The 20,716-nt window shown below is 48.3% G+C and overlaps 1 protein-coding gene across 1 annotated transcript in view; it reads left to right on the top strand.

The window, feature by feature from the left end:
* Window positions 1-7,048, top strand: part of SH3PXD2B (SH3 and PX domains 2B) — a 123,674-nt gene extending 116,626 nt beyond the window's left edge. Inside the window, exon 13 of the mRNA XM_070357423.1 lies at window positions 619-7,048. Within this exon, the coding sequence (XP_070213524.1) occupies window positions 619-2,217 (1,599 nt within the window). The 3' untranslated portion in view covers window positions 2,218-7,048. The remainder of the gene's footprint in view (window positions 1-618) is intronic.
* The last annotated feature ends 13,668 nt before the right edge of the window (window positions 7,049-20,716 follow it).

Genomic DNA, 20,716 nt, shown 5'->3' with positions numbered 1-20,716 from the left:
GAGCCTTCAGAGAAGGCAATGGCACCCCACTCCTGTACTTTTGCCTGGAAAATCCCATGGATGGAGGAGCCTGATAGGCTGCAGTCCATGGGGTCGCTAAGAGTCGCACACGACTGAGCGACTTCACTTTCACTTTTCACTTTCCTGCATTGGAGAAGGAAATGGCAACCCACGCCAGTGTTCTTCCCTGGAGAATCCCAGGGATGGGGGAGCCTGGTGGGCTGCCGTCTCTGGGGTCGCACAGAGTCGGACACGACTGAAGTGACTTAGTAGTAGTAGTAGGCCTAGAGCCTTAACCTGTTCCTAATTGGCCCTCCCTTTCCTCACTTCCGCTTCCTGGAACCATCTCTCAAATTACCTACCTACACCAGAGTTCATGTCTCAAGGACTGCTTTTTTGAGGAATCCTAAAGTAGACAAGCACCTACCCCTGTGTAAGATGTTTCTTATACACAGCAGTCTCCATAGATGGTCCGCCTGGTAGATACAGTCTGGGAACCTGCCGAATGTAAAGTCTCTGATTGTAGAGCCTCAGTCGCACGTGGGCTCTCCCGGCCCACCCTGGCCCCTGGCCCTGCCTCCATTCTTACTCAGAGCTTTCCTCTGCCCTCCCTTTCAGGTGATTGAGAAGAACTTAAGCGGCTGGTGGTACATTCAGATTGAAGATAAGGAGGGATGGGCCCCAGCGACCTTCATTGACAAGTATAAGAAGACTAGCAATGCCTCAAGACCCAACTTCCTGGCTCCATTGCCCAACGAGGTGGCACAGCTCCGGCTGGGGGACGCAGCAGCAATGGAAAACAGCTCGGGCAGTGAAGCCAGCGGCCCCTCCCGGCCCCTGCCCGACGCCCCGCACAGCGCAGGGGACTCCGGGACGCCGTGGGCCAAAGACTGGAAGGGTGGTAAGGAGGTGCTGAGGAAGGCGTCTTCAGACACGTCTTCGTGTGCAGGCTACGAGGAGATCTCAGACCCCGACCTGGAGGAGAAACCCAGCCTCCCTCCCCGGAAAGAATCCATCATCAAGTCGGAAGAGGAACTGCAGGAGCGGCAGAGGATGGAGCAGTTCAGGGGTTCCTCACCCAAGCCACCTGGCATGATCTTGCCAATGATCCCAGCCAAACACGCCCTGCCAGCCCGGGACAGCAGGAAAGCAGAGCCCAAACCTGAGAAAAGCAAGTTGTTCCAGCTGAAAAATGAGACAGGGCTGGAGTGCGGCCACAGAGTGCTGGCCAAGGAGGTGAAGAAGCCCAGCCTGCGACCTGTCTCCAAATCCAAAGCTGGCCTGCCGGAGGAGAAGCCGGAAGCCGTTCCCCAGAACCTTTTCTTGAAGTCCAAACCTCAGGTTAGGCCAAAACCAGCTCCTTCCCCCAGGACAGAGCCACCTCAGGGCGAAGACCAAGTGGACATCTGTAACCTCCGGAGCAAGCTCAGGCCTGCCAAGTCCCAGGAGAAGGCCTCTGTAGACGGAGAGAGCAGCCACCAGGCGGGAGGAGGCCAGGACGGGGCCTTCATTCGTGGCTTCCCTCCAGGGGAGGGGCCTGGCCGTGCCCAGGACAGGACGAGCAAGCAGGAGGGGCCCAGCCCAAAGGAGGCGCCCTGCAGAGCCCCTCCAAGGCCAGCCAAGACCACCGATCCTGTGCCCAAGGCCACGCCAGTCCCTCTCCAAGAGGCATCCCTCCAGAGACCTGTGGTCCCACCTCGGAGACCGCCACCCCCCAAGAAAACCTCCTCATCATCTAGGCCCCTTCCAGAGGTCAGAGGTCCACTTCCAGAGGTCAGAGGGCCTCTTCCAGAGGTCAGAGGGCCCCTTCCAGAGGTCAGAGGGCCGCAGCGGGAGAGCAGTGAAGGCAAGGCAGCTCCTGCCCCAGGCCGGGCCCTGCTTGTCCCCCCGAAAGCCAAACCTTTTCTCTCCAACTCCTCAGGGGGCCAGGATGACATGCGAGGCAAAGGTGGGCTGGGGCCACGGATGATGGGCAAGACGGGAGAAAACAAGGAGAAAGTGGCTGCAGGCCCCTTCCCCAGCACCGACGGCCCGAAGGACTTGTACGTGGCCGTGGCCAACTTTGAAGGAGACCAAGATACCAGCAGCTTCCAGGAGGGGACGGTGTTCGAGGTCCGGGAAAAGAACAGCAGCGGCTGGTGGTTCTGCCAGGTCCAGAGTGGGGCCCCGTCCTGGGAAGGGTGGATTCCTTCCAACTATCTCAGAAAGAAGCCCTAGCCGCCTCCTCTCCTGCCTGGAGGTCTTGCGTGTCCCTGCTGGCTTTACCCACATATTTAATATGCCTCTTAATTTATCATCCTCCACGCAACGTCAAAGGAAGGAAGAATGGAATACTGTGGTTTCTTTCCCGCTGGAGAGTGATCCCTCCCATCATAGCATCCCCTGGAGGCTTCGAGGCCACACCCCTTTCTCTTGACTCAACATCCCTGCCTTAAGGCCAGTGGCATTCCTGCCCAGCAGCTTGCTGCCCACCCAGCAGTGGGACCCTGACTCTCTGAGGCTTCTGGGACCAGAACCCATCATCTGGAGAAACTGCAGAAACGGTTTCTCGTTGCTCGGATCAGACAGAGTCCTAAGAATGTCCCCAGCTTCCTACCCAGTTCGTTCATGTCCAGCGACTTGATTCACTCGCTTCCCAAATGCCTGGTCCCAGAAAGAACTTTCTCGTGCAGAAGTCGGCTCTGTTGCTGATCCCAGGGAGGTGTCCTCTTGCCCAAGGCCTTAGGTCCCCGGGCCTCTCAGGTTCAAGCAGATGCAGCTGCCCCAGGCATGGGGCCTGGAGGCCCGCCCAGCCGTCCTCCCTTCTGTGCTGGGACCGTGATCAGTTCTAGAGGAGTGCAGCCAGCTACAAGCATGCTTCACTTTCCTGCTGCAGACTCTGGTCCAATCCAATGCATTTAAACAAGAATCCCCAAGGCTTTTGGGGGGCCTTTCACTTCTGCCTCCCTAGTGCCAGAATCTCAAAGTTCGTTTGAGAAAGGGGACCCTTCACAGGCCACACCCCCTGGGAACTCCTCTTTGCTGAGTAGCTAATTGGTGCCAAACGCTGTACTTGGCACTTTCCCTTCATGTGGAGCCCTCACAATAACCCTCTCTGATCCAGTGTACCTGTTTTATAGATGAGGAAACTGGGGTTCGGTGTGCCCAACGGCACACTAGCTGGGAAGAGGAGGGAAGGGGGTGTGAGTCTAGGCTGGCCTGACCTCCATGCCTGTGCCCTGTGAGAGCCAACCAGGCGGGGGAGAGGGAGATACCGGTGGGCTGCCATGGGTGTGTGTCAGGGGGCCACATGGCTGCTCCTGCTCCCACCACCCCTCCAACCCCTTGTGGCATCTGCTAAAGGCTGCCCTGAACCCCCACAGCTGCACCACCCAGGGGCTGCCCAGCACCCTGGTGTTGCCACGGAGCCCTGCTTCCTGCTCTTGTGCTTGTGCCCCCCGGGGGATAGAGCTTATGAAGCAAGGGGAGCCAAGGTGGTCTCACATGCCAGTCCCAAGGGGCCCCAGTGGCTCAAGGGCCAGCGACTGGATCTCCAGCAGACTGAGCAGAGTTAAGCAGTAGCCCCATAGCGGAGCCCAGGGGCCAGGCAGAACCTTCTGTCTCTCTCTGCTGCTGCTTCCTGCTGCTCTCTGGTTCTCGAAGAGTAGTTTTCTTCCTTTTCTTTTTTTTCCATCGCATTCTCCCTCTCTGTGGTCTCGTGGGAAGGAACCCAGGGCAGCCCTTGCACCCATTTGACTGATGTGGTTCACTGAGGCACACAGAGGCACAGTTACACTACAGAACAAGAATCAGGACCCAGGGTTTCTGGCTCCTAGCCCACAGCCTGTGGCCCAGGTTGCCTGGGCTGGGGTAGGGCTGGGGAACGACGTGAGAGGGCAGCACACACCCTATCCCCCCCTTCCCTGCAGGACAGGAAGTAGCCCCGTCCTGCCCCAGAGGCTCTGACTCAGAGCCGTCATCTGCTGCCATGCTCTTGTGGCTTCCTGGGGGCTGCTCGCAGTGCCAAGGACTGATGTGCAGACAGTCCTCTACGCTCTCCCCCGACTCCCGTCCTGCCCCCCGCCCCCACTGCCACGTGGGCTGTGGACGCTGCTGCAGGAGAAGGAGCCTCCCCTGATCCACAGTAGCATCTTTATTCCTTCCTTCAGCAGGTCTGTACATCCCACACCCCAGAGTCTGGGGCAGGGCTCCAAGGTTCCCTTGCAGCACCCGCTTGCCCCTTGGCCCTGTGCCCAGAACTTTGCAGGGGTGAGTAGCAGCCAGAGGCAGGAGAGAGAATGGGAGAGGGCCACCCACCCTCCAAGGTCACCTCGTCTTGGGGGAGGCCCCGTAGCATGTTTCCCTGTTTTTGACCCACGTTGGTTTAAACACCATTTGTGAAGCTGTTATGTAGGATTTGACTACCTTTCAAAAGACAGAACTCTCAATTTTTTTTTCCAATTCTTTCTCTGCCTTCATGAAACTTTTCACTATTTTGTGAGAGCCTATGTGCCAGGCGCTGAGTAAAGACCAGGCCGTGGGTGGCTCCATGCCTGGCTGTGAAGAGCTTGGGTTCTTGTGTGCGGATTCCACTGAAGGGGTTTGTCATTGACCTCATCTCCTCCTCTGAGGGGTCAGCTAGGTGGGAAGGACAGCTTCTCCCTTTTCCAGGGCAGAAAGTTTTCCCTGCACTTGAAAGAATTCGCCTTTTTACTATTATTCTGACATGAACTGAAGGTACTAAAGCCACACTCCTCTCTCTTCACCATTCTTTCTTGAGGATGCCTTTGTAGCCTGGGTCTTGTCTCTCCAGCTCTTCCTATCGCAGTGACAGCACTTCCCCAGGTAGCTGCAAGGGGTGGTCCCGGTGGCCAGGGGCGCTCCCTCGCTGTCCTCCCCTGGGGACCTAGGTTTACACCATCCAGGACTGTAGCCACCACTCTGTGAGCCTTTGCTGGAACAAATGCAAACTTCCTGGACCTGGAGTCACCACCGTGGCACACGTCATAGGAATGGCCTGGGGCCGTAGGAGTATCTGCCGTGCCGAGCGCCGGGCAGGTTACCGGTGCTCAACACTCCCTCCTTTAACATCCTCTTCGCTTCAACCCTGTGAGGTGCATAGGGTCAGCCCCAATCTGCAGTGAGAACATTGGGGTTCAGAGGATGAAGTCACATGCCCAGCATCATCCAAACAGTGACCAAGCCAAGACTTGAATCCGGGAATTTTTCTCCCCAGGGCCCATGACCTTTCCTCTGCCATCAGCAGTGAAATGTTGATGTTGCTTTCAGGGAAGCAGTGACCCTCCCTCTTAATTTAGATTTTTCCTCCCCGGCCCCACAGTCACACACGTCAGTAGGTCACAGGCCAAATGCCAGTCCAAAAAAAGGCAGGTATCCTTGGGATGGCTATCTTATCTTACATCTTAGGGTAAGACTACAGCTCGTGGTAACACTAAATCTTTGGGAAAAACAGTTTTAGGGCCTAAAATAAGCCTTTGCTCAAGTTTTTTACTCTGAATTTATTTGCCATTTGATGGATTTATGTCCCAGTCTCAGGATGAGACTTGGGGAGAGCTGGGCTGCAGCTGGAGCCCTGCCAGGCTTCCAGGAGGTGTGTTAGGCGTCAAAGCCTCTCGCTGTGATTGGTTTCTTAGGCCAAGTTCTTGGCCTTAAAACATTTCTGGGCACACTGGGGATTTCCTCATCAAATAGAATGTAGGAAAACAAACTTGCCACATTAAAGGACCAGTGCCAAATCTCCCCAGTTTGGAAGGCCCTCTGCTTAGGCTGAGAGATGGGACAGTCTAGTATTCATTCAGTTTGTACTCAGTGGGATGGAGAAGAAATGGCTCCTGCCCTCAAATAGCTGGCAAGTCAACATCAAGAACAGGCGCGTGCGTGGCCCGGCTCAGCTCCCATCCTCTGTTTGAGTCTCGGGCTGCTCTCTGGGAGGTCTCGCCCTTCACTTTGGGCTGTGACATTGGACACAAAACAGCCTGAGTCACGTGTGGCAGTCTTGTCCCCTCCTTGATTTTCCAGGCCCACCCTTCAGGGCTTCTGCTGCAAACAGCCATATATGACATAGACCAAAGATGACCTATCGTCAGACCGTGGGGCCTGAAAGAGGAGGAGACTGGCTGGCACTGAGGCCTGAGGGTGCAGAGAGCCCTCCCGTGGCCTGCAGGAATTGCTCCTAACTTGGCTAAGCTTCTCACGTCCAGATGCGCCTCAGCCCGTGAAGATCACAGAGCTGTGGAGCTGCAGGGTTAAATCGAATGGGCTCCAGAGTGGCCCAACCCCAGATTGTACCATCCAGCCCCTGGGGGTAACATCGGCTTTCTGGTGCTACCTTGCCAAGTTCTCAAGCCACCCATTGTGTGCCAGCATCCTACCTTCTCTGCCACTTCTATCTATACTCCAAAGTCAGCCTTTTTGGCTCCACTCGGGGACAAGGGACTCAACTTCTGTTGTCCTTAAAGAGACCAAACCCAGTGCCACGGCCAGCATCCTTCACTTCCTGGTCTTTATAAACATACAAAAGGAGGTGCCCCTGCCAGGCTTACTACAGCAATAAGCAATCCTAACACAACTAAAGGTGTCCATATTTTATCCCGGTGTGTGCCTGTCTATGCCATTGTGCCCAAGAAATCGTTAATAGCCAGCCCCCTTCATTCTCAGGGGGTGATGACACAATGGTCACCTTGGCTACAACCCACATTTCCTGCTTCAGGAAGCCACCAAGTAACTAGGATGTTTCTGGCATGTCTCCAGAACAGTGGGCACTGACAGCATTGCCCACCACCTGGTGTCTGCTCCCAGGATGATGCTGGAGGTCTCTGGGTATCTCAGTACTCCTCGTACCCGTGGCAAGCTGACAAATTCTGGTGGTGTTTTTTGTTTCCTTTTCACACACACACACAAAAACACATGAACATATATAATGTGAGGGGGAGGGGCGATGAACAATGAGTTAGCTGTAGCATGTATAAACTATATACTTTACCATTAGACTTTTCTTTCTTTTTTTTTTTTTTTTTAATAAAGAGTGCTTGACTGGTTTCAAGCTTCATTGTGAAGATGTGTCTATGGATTTTATTTGGCTGAAGAAAGGGTGAGTAGCTTTGTGCCCTCACGTCTTGGCCTGGATTCGAAGATCAGAAAGCAGAAGCCTGTGTGAGCTCGATTTGGGCATTGCTTAGAAATAGGGATGACTTCTCTCTGGGCTTTTGTGCACTTTGATTCTTTTAACTGCAGTATTCAGAAACCAAGAGCAAGCTTCCTTGTATTTGCTGGGTCTCCTCCATCTTGGCCCGGTGTCTAAAGATGGAAAACTTTATGTGTTCAGAGAGCTTGGACCTCTCTCTGGTATTGCCTGCTGATGGACAGGGAGGTGGTGGGTGTAGCCAGGGTTAGGACTGCCCAGGCCGCTTTCTCCTGGGAGGCGGAGAGCATTGCCTGTTGGACTTTCCAAAGGGCTGAGCTAAGGAAAACCAACCACCAGTATGGAGCCTCCTCGGTCCCAGGTGAATCTTTAAACAAAAGGACGTGACCACCCACCTTCCTAAGAACAGAAGAATGGAACCAAGCAGAGCCCCTGCAACAGAAGAACTTCAAGGGGGAGTGTTTATATACAGTATTCATCCCGCCTTGGAGGAAACAGTCTAAAGCTGTGATCTTCTGGTGCACCATAAGAATCATCTTTGTTCATATATTAAACTCTGTTCCCATAAGAAAAGTCATTATGTGGTTTACCCCCTGCTCCTTCCCCTCCCCCCCGCCAAGGAGCATTTTCTCCCAAATCTCCCAAACCAGGAGGGCTTAGTCACAAGAGCACAACTGCTAATGACCACGGCATGGCTTCCCAGGGCAGGTGCGCAGCGGCCCCACAGCCTCATGGCTTGGGATGGGAACTGGTCAGGAGTTACGACTTTGTCTCTCAGGGGTCTCTTACCATTCCCCTCCTTCAGGTCTGCCTTGGCACTGGCATACTCACCAGTCCTCCTCTCCTGTTGCAGGAATGCCATGCCAAGCACGAGCCTGCTCACCCACAGCTGCAAACACTCCAAGGGGTCGTGGTGAACTCGGGGGTAAAGCTCGTATTGAGGGGCCACTCTTCCCATTCCTTCTCTAGTTCTGTCCATCTGCTCCAGGTGTGACACCTCGTCATCTTGGAACCCCCATGCCTCCCAGTCACCAGTTCTCAAATTTTGGTGACCAGAAGATTTAGTCAGGGGGCTTGCCAAAGTGTGCATGCCGGGGCTGCAGCCCCTGAAGGTCAGAATCAGCAGGAATCTGCATCCTTTAAAAGTACATTGTGGGGCTTCCCAGTGGTTAAGACTGCGTTCCCAATGCAGGGGGCCTGGGGTTGATCCCTGGTCAGGGAACTGGATGCCACGTGAAGCAACTAAGTGTTCACGTGCCACAACTAAAGATCTAAGGTCCCACGTACTGCAGCTAAGACCCGGTGCAGCCAAATAAAAAAGTTTTTAAGTACATTGTGAGGAAATGGTCTGCATGCTGCACTGTGAAGAAATGTCCAAACTCAGCTGCTTGCCTGGCATTGTATAAGTGTTCAAAAATGGCGCGTCATACTAATGTGATCATGTCACCATTATTTTTCTGAGCATTTGCTGTGTGCCAGGCCTGGGGGCACATTGCCTACACTTTCATTTCATCCTCAGAATGCTCCGTGAAGTAGATACTGCATTTTACACCTGTGAAGGTGCTAAATTTCAGGAAGGTGAAGACACTGGCTGAAGGTCTTGCATAGCTAGGACATGGCATGTCTGACCCTAAAACTGACTTTTTTACCCCATAATATGACTCCTCCCAAATGCTAATCTAGGCACATTTCTTATCCTGATGTAATTCTTTCCTGGATTCAAAATCATACTCAAGAACTACTTTCTGTTTCCAAAACCTAAAGCTGCAATTAAGAGGAAAGGCCTACTTTTTGTTGAGTACATGCTATTGGCTGGTTGCGAGCCTGCGTGCTCAGTCGTGTCCGACTCTGTGCAACCCCATGGACTGTAGCCCACCAGGCTCCTCTGTTCATGGAATTTTCTAGGCAAGAACCCTAGAGCAGGTTGCCATTTCATGTTCCAGGGGATCTTCCTGACCTGAACCCACATCTCTTGTGTCTCCTGCCTTGGTAGGTGATTCTTTACCACTAGTGCCACCTTGGCTAGTTACCTTGTACGTATTGTCTCTTCAATCTTCACTGCAATTCTTCTAGGTCAGGATTATACCCATTTTATAGTTGAGCTTCCCTGGTGGCTCAGATGGTAAAGCGTCTGCCTGCAATGCGGGAGAGCCGGGTTTGATCCCTGGGTTGGGAAAATCTCCTGGAGAAGGAAACGGCAACCCACTCCAGTACTCTTGCCTGGAAAATCCCAGACAGAGAAGCCTGATAGGCTGCAGTCCATGGGGTCGCAGAGTTGGACACGACTGAGCGACTTCACCTCACTTATAGATGAGGAAATTAATAGTCTGAGAAATTGTTCACAGATTGTCACAGCTAATATGAGGATGACCTTGGATCTATAGCTCCTTAATAGAATAAATCTATAATTTTTCCATTCAGCATTTTCTAAAGTGTGCTCTCCAAAACAAGTGTCAACACATAATGAAATAAGTGTCCTGTGAACACATTCATTTGAGAACTGCTTGGTAAAATTAAGTTATTCTGTTTTTGTTTGGTGTGGGGGTTCTTCATTTTATTCTGTTTTTTTGCAGAACTTTTTGAAGCTCCTTGTGTAAAACCATGTAGTATGACTATCTGAGAGGGGGTTTATTTATAGCTAATTCTTCAACTGTACTAGACTGAAACCACAAAGCATCTAGCAAGAGTACTATTTCATGTCATAAATGCTGGAAAAGGTCAAACTTTACATTTCATCTCTACCTTGAGTTCTGAACTCAAGCTGATCCCTCCTAATTCCAGCTGGAACTCCACCCCTCCCTGCAGCCCAGGCTTCAGTGCTGTCACTCACAGCATTGTGATTACAAAGTATTAATACTTCATTGAATGGAGCCATGAGATTCAAGTCTTCCTATTTGCTATTGGTCTAACTTGGAGCTCTCCAAGTGGATTTCCCCATAGCAAGATCACCACTCAAGTAGGAAACTTCAGAAAACAGCCCCTGGAAATGGAATTTGTTTTCTAGCTCATAAACAAGTTTTCCTTCAGAGACCTGTAAATTAGTGGCAGTGTTCAGAGCATTCAAAAGCAAGTCAGTAAAGTCCAGATTCATCTCCTCTTAAGACCCAGGAGGCCCAGATCCTACAATAAACTGTGTTCTCTGTTTCACTTTCAACTGCAGGGAACTTTAGCCACACATGTGTACAGTCTAGTATAGAATAGTGGTCTTCAGATGGTTTTCATTGTATACCTGATGGAATATTGATAGAAAAATATTTCACACAAATGCAATAATAATAATAATATAAAAACATATATCACTAAATAGATATATCATGTACAACAGGGGTCCCTTTCTTTTTCGGCACCAGGGACCTGTTTAGTGGAAGACAATTTTTCCATGGACCGAAGAGGGTGGGGGATGGTTTGGGGACGATTCAAGCACACTACATCTATTGTGCTCTTTATTTCCATTATTACTTCATCAGTTCCATTTCAGATCATCAGGCATTACATACCGAGGCTGAGGACCCCCGATATACGATATTGTTAGGTAGAAAGTTCTCACACCCCGTGCCTGGGGTTCCTTCCCACAGGAAGGGAGAGCTCCATTAGCATACTGCTCCAGCCCTCCCTTCTTCCCTCTCCCTATAGAAGAAGAGGGAATGATACAGAAGACTGCTACTTGGGAGTACAGGAGCCAGGCATGTGTAGCTCAGCCCCGCCTCTCCTGTGTGGGGACAGATGTCTTCAGGGAGTACCCCTTCCCCTCTTCCTCTGTCAGTGGGAGGCTTACTAGTTCAGGGCCCCCCCAGAAGCCATCCTGTGCTGTTCAGGGGTGCCTGTGACTGGATCAAGGGACATGGCTATTTCCGAAATTCAGCCTTAGGAAGCCCATTAACCACCACACACCTCATCTAAGCAGATTCTCGCACGGCTCTCTCAAGGGGAAAGGTGGCATTTTGTTCTCTGGTCCCTGGATCCCTCTGTCTTTCTTGGCTACTTCTGAACTCAGGTAAGGAGAAAGGGGAGCAAATTATGAGGGTCCTGAAAAACTGTCTACTGGCTACTGATTTAGGCTAGTTTTAGCTGATTATTATAATAACTATGACATAGTATAATGAAATAGATACTCAAATTTTAAAGTGAAGGATAAGTTAAAACTATGTGAAATGAAAAGATCTAGGTTTCCTCTGTGCTCCAGTGGTTTGTCTTCCCTGTCCCCCTGGAACATGCGGACCCACTGACAAAGGAACCATGACCGACTTTGGGGTTGGACCTGGCTTTGAGTTCTGTCTCCTCCCCACCATCCTTCTCTGACACTCAGCTTTCTCATCTGTAAAATGCCTTTCTCACAGAGTTGTTTTGATGTAAATGGAATAATACATGCCTTGCACAGGGCTTCCCAGGTGGCTCACTGGAAAAGAATCCTCCTGCCAGGTAGGAGATGCAAGTTTGATCCCTGCATTGGGAAGATCCTCTGGAGAAGGAAATAGCAATGCATTCCAGAATTCCTGCCTGGAAAATCCCACAGATAGAGGAGCCTGGCGGTCTACAGTCCATGGGGTTGCAAAGAGCTGGACATGACTTAGCAACTAAACAATGACATGCCTCACACATAGTAGGCACTTCTAACAGGACATCATAATCATTACTGCTCCTATGAAGAGTCAAAAACAATGAACATTCTTTAAATATTTTTATTGCCTAGTACATGAGTTGAAAGACTTTTTCTTAAAGAGCCGGATAGTAAATATATGGGGCTCTGGAAACCAAAACGCAAAACCAGAATATTATTCAAGGATTTACATAACTATTTAAAATGGAACCATTTGAACATGTAAGTTATTCTTAATTCTGTGAAAAAACAAGCAGCCGGATGTAGGCCCAAAGGCTGCAGGTTGCTGACCCCTGACTAGGTGTATATCCATTTCCTACTTTACTACTTTTCTCTAAATGAAAGTTTTTCCAAAGTGGGTTTATGAAACATCAGTCCTTCCCATGATCCTGAAAAAGCATGATCCTGTGTGGTCAGGTTCATTTGGCAAACACTTGCATGAGTGTTCTCCAGGCCTCCCCACTTGGAATCCCACTTGGGTCACACACTAGCACGGCTCTCAGAAGACTGCAGTAAAGACGCTGTTTAACCTGTTTAATCCAGTGTGACAAAGTGTATCTCATAACAGAATTTTTTTCACATAACATTTATGGACATCTCACAGAACACACTTTGCAAAATGCTGCTGTAGATTCTAGAGTTTAATGGCTATTCAGCATTTCACTGTATTAAGTTGAGTTTATGCTCCACCATGATGCATCCACCTGAGAACTCTGGCTTGGACTCTGTGTTAGTTACTATCTTTGGCAGAGAGAACAGGCCAAGTTGGGCTTCAGTTTGCAAGAGCTGCAGGTTTGCTGATTTTCCTCCCTGTGTTTGTCTCGGGACCATAAGAATGCTCACTTGGAGAGCCAGTGAAGTGCCTCTCGGAAGGATCAGGATGCCTCGGGCGGCACTCGTGCACCTTGGGAAGTAGGTAGAGCTGCTGTGTGTTCTTGAAGAAGATTGAAAACCAGGCCCGTCCTTGCTGCTGTGACACGGATTTGCTAAGCTACTTTCACTGTATGTTGTGTGTGTGTATTCACTGTATGTTGTTTGCATAGTGTGAATGCACGCAATACCTCTGAACTGTATACTTAAAAGTTAGAGAAGACAAATATCATGTGATATCACTTACACACAGAATCTAAAACAATGTTACAAATGAACTTATTTACAGAAATACTCATAAACCTAGAAAACAAACTTAACGGTTGCCACAGTGAAAGGTGAGAGAAAAATATACATAACACAAAATTTAACATTTCAATCATTTACTGGAGAGGACTCTGGAGAGTCCCTTGGACTGCAAGGAGATCAAACCAGTCAATCCTAAAGGAAATTGCCCCGAATATTCATCAGAAGGACTGTTGCTGAAGCTCCAGTGCTTTGGCTACCTGATAGGAAGAGCTGACTCATTGGAAAAGACCCTGATGCTAGAAAATATTGAAGGCAAAAGGAGAAGAGGGCAGCAGAGGATGAGATGGTTAGATAGCACCGCTAACTCAATGGACGTGAATTTGAGCAAACTCTGGGAGATAGTGGAGGACTGTAGCCTGGCCTGCTATAGTCCATGGGGTTGCAAAGAGTCAGACACAGCTTAGCAACTGAACAACAGCAACAAATTGACCGTATACCCTGTATGGGCTCATTTCCGAGCTCTCTATTCTGGTCCACCGATCTGTGTGTTTGTTTTTATTGCCAGTATCATACTACACTTATTACTATAGCTTTGCAATATGGTTTGAAATCAGGGCATGTGATGCCTCTAGCTTTGCTTTACTTTCTCAAGATAGCTTTAGCTATTCAGCATCTTTTGTGGTTCCATACAAATTTTAGGATTGGAACTCTGCTAGGGATTGCATGGAACCTGAAGGTTGCTTTGGGTAGTATGGACGTTTCACAATATTAATATTTCTAATCGGTGAGCATGGAGTATCTTTCCATTGATTTGTGTCTTCTTCCGTTTCTTTCCCCAGCATCTGATAGTTTTCAGTGTACAGGTCTTTCACCTCATTGGTTAAAATTATTCCTACGTATTTTATTCTTTTTGCTATAATTATAAATAGGATTATTTGTCTTAATTTCTCTTTCTGTTTGTTATTAGTGTATAGAAATGCAACTTATTGTTGTGTGTTGATTTTGTATCCTGCAACTTTACTGCGTGTGTTATTAGTTCTAATGGTTTTGGTGGTGGTGGTTTGTTTGCTTTTTGTTTTGGGGGAGGGGTTTGGTGGAGTCTTTAGGGTTTCCTATGTATAGTATTATGTCACCTGGAAGTAGTAACAGTTTTACTTGTTCCTTTCAGATTTGGGTGTCTTTCATTTCCTTTTCTTTCTCTATTGCTGTGGCTAGGGCTTCCAATACTATGTTGAATAAAAATGAGGAGCGTGAACATGGAACACATTTTTGAGATGGAGTTCCTTATGTTTAAGAATGACTTCTCAAATTTGAATTTGTACCCACTAATTCTAAAGATAATAAAATTCTTACAGGCTCCCAACGTTTACACTCCTGCACTGGAAGGCGGGTTCTTACTACGGCTTCCTGGGACGTCCCACCGGACGTTGAATATAGCTCCCTGCGCTATACTTCAGGACTCTGTTGTTTGTCCACTCTAAATGTGGTAGTTAGTCTGCTACTAATATAAAAAATTACTGTAGACTGGCTTATAAACAACAGAAATTTATTTCTCACATTTCTAGAGGCTGGAAGTCTGAGACCAGAGTGATTGTCAGGTTCTGATGAGGGCTGGACTTGCAGACTGCTGCCTTACTGTATGCTCACATGGCAGGAGGACAGTAAGCTAGCTTTCTGGCCTCCATTATTAATCTAAGGGCACTAATCTCATTCTGAGGGTCCCTCCCTCATGACCTAATTACCTCCCACAGGCCCCATCTCCAAATATGCTCACACTGAGGATTAGATTTCAATACCAGAATAGCGGGGTGGGCACACACATTCAGTCCATGACGTGTATGTAGTTAAACGTGGTTATCTTCTTCATGGCCCATGAAATTGAAAGTACTAGCCTGGGACCACTGTTCACTTGCTAACAGAACTATCGTTGAGGCCAACTTTCAGATGATCTAGAATATGCCTATCCATCTTTTAAAAAATATCAGAATGGAAACACAAAATTTAAATACCCTCATAGAGAAGTGGTATATCCAAGTTAAGAAATACTGTCTTCCTTTTTAATCCTAAGCCTCCCCTTAACTGTGCCAAGCCCTGAGGATGAGCAGACAAATGGTCTCCAGTCGGAAAATCTTTTTACCACCAACCTCTCCACTTCCTGTAAGGACCCTCCACGAATGGAGAAGGGCATACAGAAGCTCTGTGTGTGTTCTGGAAGATATTTGAAAAGTGGTGGGATCACCTAGCAACTCACTTTCACCCTGGGGCTGGCTCCCGAGGAGCACACAGCAGCAGTGTGTTAAGAGATACCCCAAGCTGCTTCTGGAACGTGATTTTCATCCAAAAGTTGGTGATAGGAAAACAGTTGGGAGTAGAGATTTAAGCAATTTCACCAGGAAGTTATTTTACTCATTTTCATATTGAAACAAGCAAGAAAATGTTATGCTATAGAAAATAAAACTCACCTGCATTTTTAAGATAAACCCGCAGAGCAGACGTCAAAGAAATGTTGGCTTCAATGGCCTCCTTTGGGCCAGGCCCCAGGCCCCTTGAGAGAATTTGAGTAAGCAGAGTTGGAGAAACAAAGTGATTAATCACTCCTGCCACTGGCAAGTGGGTCAAAGCCAATTAGGAGACTTCCTTTTTCCAGGTGCCTCTCTGCTCATTGGGCTTATTATCAATCAAAACCAGATGTGCCACGGGGGATGCGCTGCAGAGGTTCTCAGAAACACACTCCATGCTAGTGATCTAGGGTAGGCAGAAAGGGTTTGTTTATAAAAGCAAATACCTCCAAGAGCCTCCTGCTTTTCAGAAGTCTTTTAGTTCTGGTCATGTGATGGGTAGCGCTTCGATTAAGTTCTGCCTGTATTTAATTACCTTAAAAAAAAAAATACTCGGTAGTTTTTCAGCCAAGGGATGAAAGTTTGGGGTGGGGGTAGGGTGGAAAGAAAATGCCTGGATTCCCCAAAGTGCTTTTCAGAATTGGGAACTAGGGACTCATGCAAGACCAAGGTTTGATGTTCAGGTGCTCCCTCCTCATCTCCTGCCCTCCCTTACACACACACACCGGATAAGAATTCCTAATTCATCGCTCACTGAAAGCTGGGTGTTCCCACATCAACCAAAGTGTCCCTTCTAGATGAGCTGAAGGACAGCAGCCCAGGCGCATGCTAGCAAGTGGCTTGGTGGCGAGGAGAAAGGGGAGCCACACCCCGTTACAGACTGCTCTCATCCAGTCTATGGGGCCAATGCGTCCCCTTCGGAGTCCAAGTCTGCCCCTCCCCTCTAATAGTGGGTCCGTAACATCAGCCAAGAACACACTCTGGGCTGTGGTTCCCTTACCGCTCGGGATCCAGTGTGCCCTGCTGAAGTTCCTTCCTACATGTCCCCACTGACTCCAGCAGATTCATGACAGAGATTGCCAAATGGCAGGGCTGCCTTGACATGAGGCAGTTGAGTCTTGATCCCATCGGGACAAACCTGCAACCTCCATCTTCACAAACAAGAGCACAGGAATAACTAGCCTAGTCCAGGACCTGCTCTGGGAGCTGAGGACAAAGAAATGAATAAGGCAAATTATAGTCTAGCCGGAAAGACTGCCCTGTAGACAGTTAACAAACCACAGTTAACTAACCACAGTTAACTACAGGTAACTGTGGGGAGAATTTTGCACAGAGTGGGAAGGGAAACCTGCCTGGGGGCAATGATTATCAAAAACTGACCGAAAAGCCAAAACTAAGGCAATGGCACCCCACTCCAGTACTCTTGCCTGGAGAATCCCATGGATGGAGGAGCCTGGTAGGCTGCAGTCCATGGGGTCGCTAAGAGTCGGACACGACTGAGCGACTTCACTTTTACTTTTCACTTTCATGCATTGGAAAAGGAAATGGCAACCCACTCCAGTGTTCTTGCCTGGAGAATCCCAGGGACAGAGGAGCCTGGTAGGAGGCCGTCTATGGGGTTGCACAGAGTCGGACACGACTGAAGTGACTTAGCAGTAGCAGCAGCAGACTCAGTAGATAAGGACATTGTTCCCCGAACTTGAGCTGAGCAGCACCCTCACGAATGTTGCTCTGTCCACATCCCCCATATCAGCATTTTCTTCATAATTTACTTGAAGTTGATAAACTCAAAAGTCAAACATGTTTCTTTAAAGGGAAGCTATAACATGACAGTTGGAAAGCCTATACAGGTCTCCATTCATAAAAGCGAACTCTAAAAGGAAACACAATGAGGGACTTCCTTGGTAGTCCAATGGTTAAGACTCCACGCTCCCAACACAGGGGTGCCAGGTTCGATCCTTGGTCAGGGAACTAGATCCTACATGCTGCAACTAATGATCCCACGTGTGGCGACTAAGACCCTGTGCAGCTAAATAAATAAATATTTTTAAAATAAAATAAAACAAAAGTAAACACAGTAAAAGCAAAATAGTGTCATTTAGCTCCAGCTGGGTCCTGAGGATTTCTCTCTCTGTGTCTCTCTCTGCTAAAAGGAGATTAGCATGTGTTGAGGAGGTGTTGGGGCTTCCCTGCTGGCTCAGATGGTAAAGAATCTGCCTGCAATGTGGAAGATCCAGGTTCAATCCCTGGGTCAGGAAGATCCCCTGGAGAAGGGAATGGCTGCCCACACTAGTATTCTTGCCTGGAGAATTCCATGGACAAAGGAGTCTGGCGGGCTAGTGTCCACGGGGTTGCAAAGAATCTGACATGACTGAGCAAGTTTCAGTTTTCACTCTTTCAAGGAGGTGTTAAAGACAAGTTAACATCAAAATGAGATTTGTATACTCCATTAAAAGAACTATATGAAGATGTATATACAGGAGGATTACTAAATCAACTCTATTTCAATTAAAAAAAACCAGAATTGTAAGAATACTGGAAATGGTAATAATTGTACACTAATTTTGATGTCATTTCACATATATGAGACTACTACCCCACAAGCCATTTCCTACACTTAAATGACACTGGATTAATCAGGATGCTTTTGTGATTAGGCGAAACAGGACAATCTAGCCAGAACATGGACTAGACGTTTGGGGAGAGGTGGACACATCAAGGTGGACAAAGCACTCTGAAGCGGACAGCAGGGGAGCAGCATTTTCCTTATTTGACCGGGATCACCCCCATCTGATCACTCTTTTCTGGATCTAAGAATGTTTGTTGAGGTACATGGTACAAATAATTTTGATGCTAATTGAAATTCTTTGAGCCTCTTTTCATAACACTACTGAGTTATAATAAGATTTTAAAACCCCTTTGTGTGGAAGGAAACAAAAGAAAAATTCATTCTAGAGAATGTTGCTCAGACACAGCACCCTGTGCAGTGTGGAAGTGAGAGGGCTAGTTGCTCAGGCGCGTCCAGCTCTTTCGTGACCCCGCGGACTATAGCCTGCCAAGCCCCTCTGTCTGTGGAGCTCTCCAGGCGAGAATACCGGAGTGGGTTGCCATTTCCTACTCCAGGGGATCTTCCCGACCTTGGGATCACCCCAGGTCTCCTGCTTTGCAGGCAGATTCTTTGCTGTCTGAGCCACAGGGAGACAATCTTGTGTTTATGTGTCTGTCTCCCTGACAAGACCGGCACCCCTCTGGGCCAGGGATCTCCTGTTACTTTTTTTGAGTATCTGGTAGAAGACTCAGACTGTTACAGAGCTCAGTGTTTGCTGAATGAACGGCCAGATTGGGTGGTATAAGGGGGAAAAAATATCAAATACTCTCCTATACTTCTGACCTGTGTTGTCTTAATTGGAGACAATGTAACCTGATAATTAATTTGAGTTTAGACAGACTTGAACTCTTGCCTGTTAAGTGAGGATAGCAATAGCACCTGCCTCATGGTACTGGGGTAAGAATTAAATGAGTCACTAGACGTAAGACGATTAGAACAGTGCTGGTGTTGTTTTCGTCGTGTTTTGTTTAGTTGTGTCCAGCTCTTTTGAGACCCCATGGATCGCAGCCTGCCAGCCTCCTCTGTCCATGGGATTTTCCAGGCAAGAATACTGGAGTGGGTTGCCATTTCCTTCTCCAGGGGATCGTTCCTGGATCGACCCAGGGGTCAAACCGCGTCTCCTGCATTGGCAGGTGGCTTCTTTACCACTGAGCCACCTGGGAAGTCCCCAGAACAGTGCTAGGATATAGTAAATACTTAGTTGGTGGTAGCTATCATTATTATTGTTACTGTTATAACTGCACACAGGAATTATCAAATGTTTGTATATAATGCACATTGTGAGGTTTAGCTATTTTCCTTTCTTCAGTTAATATGACCCTCATTTTTCTCTGGGGAACTCTTTCCTCTACTCTCGATCCATGTGATTTGGATGAAGCTTCACTCCTTGGTGCCAAGAATGGCCATGTGACTCAGACCAGGCTAATCAGTGTAATCCAGTCTCCAGGCTACAAGTGGCTTAGTAATGGTCACATGACCCAAGCCAAGCCAATGAGATTTGATCTCAGGACCTTTGCCAGAGATATTGAGAAAGAGAAACTTTTTCCTACTGGTCTTGTTAAGCTGGCAGAATTTAGCCCGTAGATGCTGGTGACCATCCTTGTCATCTGCACAGAGCTCGCCTAAGAATGAAGCCTAAAGCAAAGGAAAGCTGAGGCAAAAGACACAGAGAAAGAAAGTGTGGGGGACACTGAAAATCTGGATCCAACTGTTCCTAAAGGCAACTGATGACTGGTTTTTGAATTTTGCTTTGTTCAGTTTGAGCTTCTGGTAGTGGTCATAGGGAGTCAGAGAACACGCATATCTTTGATCATTTTTTTTGGATCAGATTTATTTAGAGACTGAGTTTCACCAATTCAATTCAGCAAACTGGCATTAAGGACACCGTGGAGAATGTGGGGAGAGCTGGAAAAAGAAACCTGAATAAGACTGTCTGCTCTCAAGGATCACATCTAGAAAGAATATAAACTGGTCCGTTACAGTCATACCATAATACAACTGGTAATTGAGAAACGGCGAGAGTAAAAGAAGAATAGAGGATAAACATCAGTCTGCCACAGGATTGTCTGGGAGAAAAGGGAGTGGGGATGTTTGACCATAAAATAGTTTTCAAACATTTAACAGTCTTCTCTTGCCTGAATTCTGGAAGCCATTCACAGGATGCTTGTTTCAATTAGATTTTAATCACCCACAGCTAGCGCATCCCTTTAATGAGTGCCTGATGTTGCCCTGCAGAGTGAAGCGTGCTTTACTGCTGGCTCTCGATGTGTGCAGTCCTGCCTTGTGGACACCTCAAAGTCTCCTTGTGGGAGTAGCCAGAGTTGGTAAAAGGGGAGGCATTTGGGAGAATTACCAAACAGAACCCCTATTGCTCACATAGCGCTAGAAGGGGCTTATAACTCAGGTAGGGCTCCAGCCTCCCGTCATCAGCAGGCGTGTAATTTCAGCTAGGTGGGCTACGAGGTAAGAGTGTCATGTTCATCACTGCTTGCTTTTGCAAGCAGCCAAAACGCCAGACTCTTTCCACCTGTGGCTCCAATACACAAAATACCGCATGTGTCTGCTGCTGAAGGTCCTTCAGTGGTTCCTCAACCTGTCCAAGATAAGGTCTAAACCCTTTTACCTTGAAACACAAGGAAGGTTCTTCATGAGGGTGCCAGCAGGGATTGCTTTAGATGCTTCAGAGACAAAGAGAGATAAACTCTAGTTCCTATTCTCAAGCAAAGGAATCCCAACTCAAACAGACTTACAGGGAATACAATGAAAAATGAATTGACTTATGGATCTGAAAATTTCAGGCAGTAGATCTAGCTCAAAATGGCAGTCCACTCTAATATTCCTGCCTGCAGAATCCCATGGACAGAGGGGCCTGGTGGGCTACAGTTGACAGGATCGCAAAGGGTCAGACACAA

The sequence above is a fragment of the Bos mutus genome, chromosome 20, assembly GCF_027580195.1.
Source record: "Bos mutus isolate GX-2022 chromosome 20, NWIPB_WYAK_1.1, whole genome shotgun sequence".
Lineage (NCBI taxonomy): Eukaryota > Metazoa > Chordata > Mammalia > Artiodactyla > Bovidae > Bos > Bos mutus.
The sequence above is the reverse complement of the archived record's forward strand: the minus strand, read 5'-3'. Positions and strand labels throughout refer to the sequence as shown.